This window comes from Erinaceus europaeus, chromosome 10, assembly GCF_950295315.1.
Source record: "Erinaceus europaeus chromosome 10, mEriEur2.1, whole genome shotgun sequence".
In the NCBI taxonomy this organism is placed as follows: Eukaryota; Metazoa; Chordata; class Mammalia; order Eulipotyphla; family Erinaceidae; genus Erinaceus; species Erinaceus europaeus.
This window is the reverse complement of record NC_080171.1, coordinates 49,493,518-49,505,637: the sequence shown is the minus strand read 5'-3', so window position 1 is coordinate 49,505,637 and position 12,120 is coordinate 49,493,518. Positions and strand designations below refer to the sequence as shown.

General features: G+C 35.3%; 1 protein-coding gene across 4 annotated transcripts in view; it reads left to right on the top strand.

Annotated features, from left to right (window-relative positions):
* FREM1 (FRAS1 related extracellular matrix 1) overlaps positions 1-8,310 on the top strand; it is a 185,171-nt gene extending 176,861 nt beyond the window's left edge. For all 4 annotated transcript variants that reach the window (XM_060199587.1, XM_060199588.1, XM_060199596.1 and 1 more), the window contains 2 exons: positions 4,657-4,742; positions 7,476-8,310. In XM_060199587.1, the coding sequence (XP_060055570.1) occupies positions 4,657-4,742; positions 7,476-7,681 (292 nt within the window). In that variant the 3' untranslated portion in view covers positions 7,682-8,310. The remainder of the gene's footprint in view (positions 1-4,656; positions 4,743-7,475) is intronic.
* Positions 8,311-12,120: the final 3,810 nt, after the last annotated feature.

Below are 12,120 nucleotides of genomic sequence, written 5' to 3'. Positions count from 1 at the left end.
TCAGACAAAGGGCTAACAACCAAAATAGAAAAGAACTTACCAAATTTTCTAAAAACAAAACAAAACAAACAAAAAGAGTCCCACTGAAAACTGGGAGGAGGACATGGCAGAATCTTCTTCAGAAAAAGAGATCCAAAGAACCAATTGACATATAAAAAAAAAAAATGTCCAAAATCACTGATAATCAGAGAAGTGCAAATAAAAATAACAATAAAGTACCACTTTACATAGGTAAGAATGTCATAGATTAGAAAAGAAACCAGAGCCCTACCCCACTAGGGAAAGACAGAGACAGGCTGGGAGTATAGATCAACCTGCTAATACCCATGTTCAGTGGAGAAGCAGTTACAGAAGCCAGACCTCTCACCTTCTGAACCCCATAAAGATATTTGTTCCATATTCCAAAAGGGATAAAGAATAGGGAATCTTTCAATGGAGGGGATGGTATATGGAACTCTGGTGGTGGGAATTATATGGAATTGTACCCCTCTTATCCCATAATCATGTTGATCATTATTTAATCAATAATAAAATTAAAACAAACAAAACAGCACATAGAAGAGCAACACTAATGATGTTCTGATGTCATGATGCAGTGTCAGCAGTGTCCTTGCCCAGTAATACTGATGATTGATGGTTTCTTGGAGAAATCTACAAAGTCATTGGAAATGCAGAATTTAGAATATTGAACTTTATTCACATTAAGGTGCATAAAGACCCAGGTTCAAGCCCCCACCCAGTATCCCCACCTGAAGAAGGAAGCTTCATGAGTCATGAAGGGGCTGCAGGTGTTTTTCTGTCCTGCTTCCTCTTTATCTCCTCCTTCCCTCTCAATTTCTTTGTGTCCTGTAAAATAAAATAAAATAAAATTTATATTAAAAAAAGAAAAGATAGAGACCTCAACTGTTGGAGAGGCTGTGGGGGTAAAGAAACTCTTCTACATTACTGGTGGGACTATAAATTGGTCCAACCCCTTGGAAAACAGTTTAGAGAATCATCTGCATATAGAAATGGACCTACTCTATGACCTGGCAATTTCTCTCTTGGGTGTATATCCAAAAGAAACAAAGATACCCACCCAGAAAGGCCTATACTTATTTACATTCATAGTAGCACCATTTGTAATAGCCCAAACTTGGAAGCAACCCAGATTCCCAATGACAGATGAGTTGCTAAGAAAGTTGTTAGTATATACAATACAGTGAAATACTATGCTGCTGTTAAAATCTCCTTTGTTATATTGGACAGAATTCTAAGGTACCATGTTAAGTGAGATAATCTAGAAAGAGAAGGACAAATACTGAATAATCTCACTCATAATGGAATTTAATAAGCAAGGACAATAGGGGAAAACATAAGGTGAAACTGTGAATGGGTGTTTTGTATTGCACTGAAACAGAGGACTCTGGGGAGAGATGGGGAGGGGTGGAATCTAGCAGCTCTGGGATCCTGATGTATGATGGAAAGGGACCCAAGTTAGAGGAGAGAGTGTCAGTTTTTTTGTTTGTTTGTTTTGTTTTTGGTATTTATTTATTTATATTTTTTAGAGAGATACAGAGAGAGAAAGACACAGTGAGAAACACCAGAGCACTGCTCAGCTCTGGCTTATAGTGGTACGGGGGACTGAACCTGGGACTTCAAAGCCTCAGACATGAGAGTTTCTTTGCATAACCATTATGCTATAATCCCGCCCTGCTATCTACCCCCACCAGAGAGTGTCTTGAAAACACTTATGAGGAGACCAGAGATTACTTATGTGTCAGCAACTGTACCATAAACCATTAACTCCCAATAAAGTAGGAATAAAAGGCTAATAGTGAGAATGACACTGAAACCTTGGTGGTGCTTGTGGTAAGATTTATACACATACAAAAATGAGAAGCCGTGCACCTGGAATTTATATATTTTTGTAAAGCAATGTTAAAATGATAAAAAATTAATTAAAGTGGTTTAAATGTTTCTTATTTTGGAAATGCTCACTGAAAGGATTAGTATGAGATTTGATTTTATTGTATTTGTACTTCAATATATATTTTATTTCAAAAGAATGAGAGATCAAGAAAATTTAGTACTAGCTAATAGACATTTCAGAAAATGTCTAACAGCAAATTTAAAAGTAAATTGAAAGCAAGAAAAGAGCCATCATAGTCCTTTGTGTCAGTCATCCAAAGAACATTCTTGGGTGACAGGACCACTTTCTCAGTAATAAATGTGTCTTCCACTATCATTTAACATGTTTTAAAATATACAATGAGTCAATCTACTTTCCTTTATCCATGATCTTTCTTGTTCACTTTGTCCACTTCTCTCGCACATTAACTTGAACAATGGATATTCCTCTAGGAATGATCAGTTCCATCTTTCATGTAAAATTTAAAGTTCCGATACGAACTCTCTCATGAATGTAAATTAATAATTACCTTCTAATGAAGCACTTTTAGGAGATGGTTTTAGATTCTGTTATTAGAATTAATATGTAGCTAGTACTTATTAATTTGGCCTAATAATCAATTCTAGGCTGTTGCCCCAGAGTCCCTAGCTACCTGATGGCATTTTACTGTGGTCATTTACAGCTTTCTTGTCTCAAGAACAACAAATTTTACAGTATCCTTGTCCCTAGTCAAATTACTAACTCACCTCGAGCTTTATCTTCAATCTCCTTTCCTCCCCACTGGTGTTTTATTATTTTTCTAACCCAAAGGAGCCAGACTTCTAGATTAGGTATTTCTTGAATTTACATATTGTAATCTCATCTGCTCATTTCCTTAGGCAGTCACTGTACATTTGGTAATTCTATTATTATGGGTCATTATCTATGAAACCTTTTTGTTTTCCCATAGGACTGTCTGGAACCCCTGCTGGCCTGTCCTCAAAGAGTAACTCTGAAATATAACTATATCCAATCAGACAGTTTCAAAAAGTTGATGTTTATTTCCATAATAGCAAAATTAATATTTCTATTCTTAAGCCTATTCTTTGTGAGTGCCTTCAAATGACAGAACTGTCAATAGATCTTTATTTATATGAATATGTCTCTTTTATTTTTGTATCTATATGAATATACATATCTATATAAATAAAAGTCAACATTTTATGTGTATATGAGAATAAAAGAAGAAGGAATACTTTTTAAATAACTGAAAATGCCTACATATTTCTTTTGTAAGTAACTATAGTTTAATATTTTTTCTATCATAAAAGCAATTATTTTCTTTGATCTTTCTCTTTTGAAGTGTCTTGCTTCTCAGAGAATCAAAGAAGTCAGACGTACCCTTGAATAGCTAATAAAATCATTTTTAACAATCGTTTCAAGAATCTTAAAGAGAGGAAATATTAAATGTCCTTGAATAAAAACCTGTCACTTCCTGATGATGAAGTTAAGGCTGTGAAATCGTATCATTGAGGAATTAGGGCCAGAAGGGAAAGAGAAAACCAGGTCTCCTACATTGTCCAGTACATAGTTAGTGACTGAGATAGTCCCTCAACTTCTCTCTCAAGCTTACACTTATCACATATTTGATATTCTGTGTTCTAGACCACAGCACATTAGAATTACCATAGTGGATGTGAGGGGAAGAGAAAGTGCTCAATAACTGTCATACAGTAGCTGACAGTAAAGAATGAGGTCAAAGCCAAATTTGAAAATCCAAATCCAAATTCATCAGCATAAGGTCATGCAGTCATAGACTTATATTTGCAAGATGTCTTGAAAGTCACCAAATACATAAATACATAAAGGCTGGGCCTCTATTTCCTTTATTATTGAAAATATTTTAAGAGTTTTAAGTAGCACTGATAAAGAACTAGACTCAATTGTATTGCTTATAGGAATAATTCATGTAGTTGAAAAAAATCATTTATCAAGAATTCTATTTTGTAGAGCTATATATTTACTTACAAGAGCAGGTGCTTTAACTTACACAACATATGAAGGTTTGACAGTAAGGCCATGCTCATTTCACAGAGTATGATGAAAAGGTCACAATTATTGAGGTATTTGATTAAACATATCAAGCTCTAAATATAGACCTCAAGAAATTTTATCTGAGGGTGGGGGTAGATAGCATAATGGTTATGCAAAGAGGCTCTCATGCCTGAGGCTCCGCAGTCCTAGGTTCAATCCCCCGCACCACCATAAGCCAGAGCTGAGCAGTGCTCTGGTGATTCTCTCTGTGTCTTTCTCTCTCTGCATCTCTCTCAAAAATAAAATAAATAAAAGACTTTAAAAAAAAAAAGAAATTTTATCTGAATGGCTTATGTTACCTTACTGGTTAAATTAACTGGATAAAGGCCAACTTTATGTCATAATTTTCCATGAGAGGAATAATATTTTGACATTAAGTAATTATGCTTTATATGTAGGTAGTTGCTGATTTTCCAAAGATGTTTAAAATCTGTTGAATTATGCTTTAAAACTCATATATTATGAAAAAGATCGCTTTCAAGTGCAGGTTGAGCTCAAGTTCAGGTCTCATCGTTGAATGCTGTGGGATGATGAACATATTTTAAAATGGGTTATGAAATTCTGTCCAGTTATTTCTAACTGTATATCTTTGTTCCATATAAATTGTTCTGAATATACATTTTTTATATCAGCAGAAATACTGAACTCTTTTGTCACTGACATTTTTGTTGTTGTTGTTTGTTTCTGTGCAGTCACCTGAGCAACCTTGTAACTGTACTGTCCAGGCAGCATATGCGGTGGCTGTGGGACATCAGTGGGAGAAAGCCATTTTGGATAGGTAAGTGTTGATGCTACACTGAACAGGGAGGTTAACTCTGTCTCCCTTTCATGGAAAATGCATAATGGTTTGCAGTAGCAAGCAGCAGATCTAATTAGACAGTCCAGCTTTCAAAACTCACCTTAAACATTTTGGCACAAAATTTTCATTTTTATATGTCTGATTCAAAGTAAAGACAATTAGATTTATAACTAAGAAAAGTCAATGAATGTTATTTTTAAAAGTAAAAAATTGCTACAAATGTGGGATATTTAATTATAACTATATGAAGGAAAAGTTATTTTAAGCCATTAAATATTAAAGACATGGACACATGCCTTATGTTCATGAATTATTCAATAAATATATATTGGATACATATTCTTTTTTTTTTAATCTAAGAAAGGATTAATTAACAAAACCATAGGGTAGGAGGGGTACAATTCCACACAATTCCCACCACCCAATCTCCATATCCCACCCCCTCCCCCGATAGCTTTCCCATTCTCTATCCCTCTGGGAACATGGACCCAGGGTCATTGAGGTTTCCAGAAGGTGGAAGGTCTGGCTTCTGTAATTGCTTCCCCGCTGAACATGGGCGTTGACTGGTCGGTCCATACTCCCAGTCTGCCTCTCTCTTTCCCTAGTAGGGTGGGTCTCTGGGGAATCGGAGCTCCAGGACACATTGGTGGGGTCTTCAGTCTAGGGAAGCCTGGCCGGCATCCTGATGACATCTGGAACCCGGTGACTGAAAAGAGAGTTAACATACAAGGCCAAACAAATTGTTGAGCAATCATGGACCCAAAGCTTGGAATAGTGGAGAGGAAGTGTTAGGAGGGTACTCACTGCAAACTCTAGTGTACTTCTGCTTTCAGGAATATATTTTGCACTTGTTTATGGATACGTGTGAACATAAGCTCTCTCTCACAGAAACTGGTGTATATCTAGGTTTTGGGACTTTGTTAGAAAGTGAACCACCTGAGGTGGAATTAGAGTATACTATGAAAGGAAAGGTCTCGCCCGAGTAATGAAGCTGAAGGGTTGTCACTCCACATGTGAAGTCTCTGGACACAGTCTGAAGTGAAGCATGTTGAGGTGGCAATCGTTGTGTTGGTTGGGTTGTGATCAGCAGATGCAATGTTATTTGATATGGATTGGGAGAGGCATATGGGAAAGTGGGCCCTATCCAAGGGTTCCAGGACTGGGGGAAGTAGAGGCTCTATAGTGGAGATGTCTTAGGGTTCAAAAAGACAGTCGATAGTTAATGTTATCATCACATTATTTGGTAATTGGGTTAACTTTGAAAAGTCCTTTTGTTAGGGTTTGCTGTACAGTACCCAGTATCTTATATGTAGCTGTGCTATTGGTTGCTGGATACATATTCTTTATAAAATATATAGTTTTTTGCATTTGTGGTAAAGTACAACATGAAAAAGTAAGGTTCATGACATTCTGAAGCATAAGGACTTTTGAATAAAAATGTAAATATACTTGTATAACATATATTTATATATACATGCATGTTTACAAATTAGAAATGTTTTACCTCCAGGTAAGAATTACTTGCAATCTTAATTTTATTGCATGTGTTCTGAAGTTTTAATATATTCTACAATTTTAACAAAAATATAAATATTTTAAAACCAATTTGGAAACAGAATTTCAGAGAACATTAAAGTCGGTGTCCTTATCACCTCTCCATCAGGGTATTATACTTGAGAGAACTACAAAAAATGTTGCCATCCTCTGTGATTCTCTAATTTCTGAAATTATATGAGAGTAGTAAGGCTGTAGGACAATGTTCTTCACATCCATAGTGACTTCCTTCCTGAAGAGTACTTATGCAGAGTGTAACCTAGTCAGTAATTCAAGGTAACACTACAGAAAGGGATAGGTTAATACTAACCAAAGGCAATTTATTTTAATATATTCCAAAATATTGAGTAAAAGTTAGTTGGAAGAAAGTAATAAGCTATAGAACCAGGACATTTTGCAATCAAATTGGTTTAGGAGATGTCAGATCCGGTTATTGCAGGCGGATTCTTTGCTCATTTTATTCTTTTAGTTTCTGTTATGAACTAGAGTGGGGAGAAAAAATGCTTTTATAAGAAATATTACAGCAGTTTGATAACACTAAGGTGTGATTTGCAAAAAAAAAATTGCCAATGCATATATATGGGCAAGTAAAGAAAAGGTGCTTTCTATTAGAATGATAGCAGATTGAAAAATCTTAAGCTCCAGACCAAAAATAATAATAGTAAGCTATTAAACAAACAAACAAAAATACTAGTAAGCTGCTTTCAAATATTAAATCCAAGGTGTTCAAATAATGAGGCAGAAGAATGAAAGACAAGAATGTAACTGTTTCATAGTGATAGAAATTTTGCCTGTAGGATAACAGAGATGATAATAGCTTCCAATCATCAAACATATGTGCCATGGACTTTGTTATTATATCATACTTGATTTTATTTAATCTTCAAAATCTGAAATATACTATTTTGAAACAATTCTTAACCAAGAAAACTGAAATTCATATTGGGTAAGTAAACTGCCCCAAAATGCTTATGTAGCAAATGGTGAATTCAGCTAGGACGTGACTAGTCTTATGCTTTTATATCTTATTGAACTCCTGCTTCATGTTTAGGAACTGCACCCATATTTGTATGTGAGTATTGAACTGCTAAACATAGGACATTAAACTTATCTCATATCCGAGTGTAAATATAAGAAAGTCTTTTGACTTCACATTAGGTTTGAGTGACCAAGTGCATGCTGGCAACTGGGAGTGGATCAGTGGTGAACCTGTTACCTTTACCAACTGGAGAAGAAGACCCCCACAATTTACAAAGTCTGGCAAGAACTGTGTTTTGGTTCATAAACAAGGGAAATGGCAAACAAAGGACTGTGGAAAAAGTAAACCTTACAACTATGTTTGTGCCAGGAAATTCCAAATGTAACTGACTTTGTAGGTGTGCTCTTGGGATTTCTCATATATTTATTTACAGGATTTGTGTGTATTATTCAGTAGAAATCAGTGTGTCTTAACTGACTCAGAATATTGTTATAGAAACTGAGTTTCTCTATCATGTAAAAAAGAAAAGAAGAAAAACCATTGAATAGCTTCAAAATATTGATAAATGAATTTTGTGACACAAAGAGATTCTTGAAGGTCTAGGTTGCAAGGTTTGTTTATTTATTTCAGGATGCCCCCATCCCAACCCCACTGCATATCTTAGAGTCAGTTTCATAATTGTTGAATACTTTTTATCCTAACACTTTACATGAGTCCATTCTTATGAACTCTATATTAAAGGTGCTTATACCACTTAAGTCTTAGTAGAGTTGACCCTACCAGTTCATTAGATCAAGGTTGCACTGCTGAAGGCTGCTTTGTCAGCACAGCCTTATCAAATGTTTTAAATGTGAAAACTGAAGTAAGGGACTATGGATAATCTATCTCTGTAGTGAAAAAAGGGAAGTTTTTAAATGGAAGAATTTTGCAGGTGGAAGCTCATTTGCAAAGTGGTATTTTAGGTAAAAATGTATGGACTACCTGTACTTCATAGCCCTACCATCACTATTTACAACTTCTTCTTTTCCAACAAGAATGTTGGCATTGTGCCGTTACAAAGCTAATGATTGGGTTTCTCTGATCTTACAGAGTCATGAAAAATTTGAAGTAACCTGAATATTATGCTCATCTGTATTTATAGCACTGGCTAGCATTTTCAAGGACATTGGGATATGTAGTATTTGATCTGTAGGGGAAAAAACATGGTTTCCTTAGAAGAGCCCCCATAAACTATGCATAAAAAGATAATACTGAAGAAGGAATTATTGAAAGTTCAAAGTCTCAGAAAGTGTTTTGATGCATTGAGCCTTTAAATCATGAATGCCTTTAGAAATGGCATGTTGACTTGATTATCTAGTATAAAGGTGTCTTATTAATTCATAATCTCAACTGAGTAAAAAACCTTTTATAACAGTGAAGGATTTTTCAGCCTTGTAAGAACTTCCTTCTGAAATTAAAACTTAACTACAGAAAATTAGAGATTTATTTCTAAAACATTTGATAATTTTTCCCTCTCTTCATAATTTCTGGAAAGTAGGGTTGTGTCAAGTGTAATTTGCTATACAAGCATGAGTATAAATTGGGTTGCCAAGTATATTAAAGATTTGGTATAGGTTTTATTCTAACAATACTTTCATGAAACTGGGAAGAAAAAAAAGACTGAGGAAATGGAAATAGTCTCCTTTCTAGATACAAAACATGACAAGTTTGCTTTATTTCAGCTCATTTATCAAGATTTTGATGGATAGAAAATTATAGTGAGAGGTGAGACTATCATTTGTCTCTTAAATTTAAATATTGTGGAGTCAGGAGACTTCTTAAGTTAGATGACACAAGTAGGCTCTTACTGTCATAATATACAGTTCTCCTGTATGACCCAAATCTCTGTGTTTAACCAAGAGACAAACCCCATCTTCTATGCTAATTGCAATCCTTCTGATTGGCTAGTCTGTTGTGTAGTAAAGAAGAGTAGAGTTGTTCACTCAAAAGGTGACATACTAAGAAGAAAAGTAAGAGTTAAAAGAAAAAGGGAGTCAAAGTCCACTCCTACTGTAAATTAGAACTATTTGAAATTGGAAATCCAGAACCATGGGAATTATGTAGAACCTAGTCATCTTTTAGACTGTACTATTCATTTCTGCAATCACAAGACTGTATAAACTTAATTACAAATTTTAACATAGAGACAGTGTTTTGATTTCTGTAGTAACTAAAAGAATGTTTGAAAATGCTTCTGATCATGAAAGGATTAATCATGTTACAAAATTCCAGTAATCAAAAGAAAATACAAATTAAAATTCGGACAGGTGTGGGTGCTTGGTAAAATACACCATGTTCTCATTTCTTTTTTGTAATTGATCTTTACTCAGGGGAAAATAGTAAATGACTGTCATGGTTCTCACCATCTTGACTGGTCACTGCTACCTTTCATTTTCTCAGAGAAGCAGGAAAGAAGGAAATGAAGTAATGGGAAGATGGGAGTAGAAGATTATAAGAGAGAACAAGAGAGGCAGGAAAAGAAGGCCTGAGTAGAAAGAGAGATGGAGAATTATTATAGATAGGAAGAAGAACATTAGAAAGAAGGACTTGGATGCCACCCAGCTTTTTTCTTCAACTTGATTACCAACTCAGGAAAAATCCCACTTTACCGATGAACATAATTCAGCTAAATAGTGATAGCTTTTTATAATCTGATTTTTGATCTTTAACAAATATACAGTATATTTTGCTAAACACAAACTTGAAAATGTATAACAATTATTTTATCCCCAGGGAGTGGTAAAAATTAGTCAAGTGGCAATTTATTTACAGTTCTGCTTTTGTTTACTTTTGATACTGCCAAAACAGAATGTGCATATAGTACTTACAGTTCTGTGTGATTTATGCTATAAACTGGTGCTGGTTAATTTCTGCAAGAAAGCAGCATATTAAATGTACTGTACCTAGTGTGTTGTATCAAAATTAATAAAGTTAAGTTGGTTCTGTTCTGAGTCACTGGTCCTTTATTTTTAGATATTTAATACCTTATTCTATCTACAGTAAGAAAGAATACATAAGAAAACTCACTGTGCCTTTTTTATCCTTATATCTAGGTCAGTCTCTAGTTGTAAGACTTAGAAAATCAGTCTCCTAGCCATCTATCCACTATTCATTTAATGAATGTAGTACCAACATTGCACCTGACATCATTGTAAGTACTGAAGATATAGTGGATGAAATAGGTAAACAATAACAGAAGAGCATAATGCATGTAAATAAATTTCTGATACATTTTAAACATGAATATTTTTATCAGGAGGAAATCACAGAGGAAATGGTTGCATTATTCTGTTTTAGTATGCCATAAAGACAGCTCAAGTTGCTTTTTTTCTTTCCTCTCCTGGTTTAGAAACAAATATAAACTTGTATTTATAAGTAGGTTGGACAGTTGATAGCATTTGTCCCAAATTTCCTCTCTAAAATCCTTAGGAACTAAAGATTTCAAAGCAACCTAATAACATTTTTCCCCCAAAGTGACAAGCGCTATGTGTCTTTGTATCTTGGAGACACCTGGAGTAACAGAAATAAAAGGGAGGAGTCAGGGTGGTTAAGCACATATGTTATCAAACACAAGGACCTGGGTTTGAGCCCCACACTCCACCTGCAGGGCATCCAATTCATGAGAGATGAGGCATATATGCAGGTTGTCTATCTTTTTCTCCCTCTATCTCCATATTCTGTCTCAATTTCTCTCAGCCATATCTATGTGTGTGTGTGTGTGTGTGTGTGTGTGTATTAGAGAAACAAGAGGAAAAAAAGGGGGGAAATGGCCTCCAGGAGCAGTGCATTCATACTGTAGTCAATGAGCCCTAGTGGTAACCCTGGTGGCAAGAAAAGAAATGAAATAAAAGACCTTTCATACCATTTCACCCAATACCCTAATGTTAGCTATCTCAGGAGTTAAAGTGAGAGAAAAGCAGTACGAAAACCAGGATCTTGAAAATTCTGGACTGAATTTCTTACTACTCTATATTCTATTACAGCAAGTGGCTTTATTACTCAAGTAAAATATCTTTGAATAATGAGTAGGACAAAATTCACTATATACTTGAATACATTATTATTGGAGGTGAAAGGTCTGGATATATAGAATATCCAGAATAGTCATATCCGAAAGGAGAGTGTCTTCATAGCTGTTAGAAAGTAAAGGGCAGGGCAATGCCCATATCCAGCAGAGAAGCAATTATAGAAGGCAGATTCCTACCATCTGCATCCCCAAACAGTTTTTTTTATCGATTTAATAAGTTAACAAGACCATAGAATAAGAGGGGTACAATCCACACAATGCACTCTGAAACCCCACCTCTCCAGACCTCTGCCCCACTAAGGAAAGACAGAAACAGGCTGGGAATATGGACTGACCTGCCAAAAAACTATTTTGATCCATACTCCCAGTGGGGGAGAAGGATAAGAGGGCTCTGAACTTCAGCTCCATCAGGATCCAGTACCCAAAAAGAGAGTAGGAAAAAGGGAGGGACATTTGGATGTAGTAATAGTGCCATGAGTGGCTTAGAGGGGAAGAGAGGACTGGACATGAAAGAAAAAGGGGACAATTGTGTACAAATATAGACAGATAGTTGTAGAGATGACAGTGAACCCATGTCTGCAACCTTAGGAGAACTGCTGTGGCTTGCAATGGAGGGATTAGGGATTCAGAACTCTGGTGGTAGGAATAGTATGGAATTATACCTCTGTTGACATGAAGTTTTGTAAATCAATATTAAATCACTAATAAAATTTTTTGAAAAGAAGAGCGGTGGGAATAGGGACTAATTGCTAATAGGT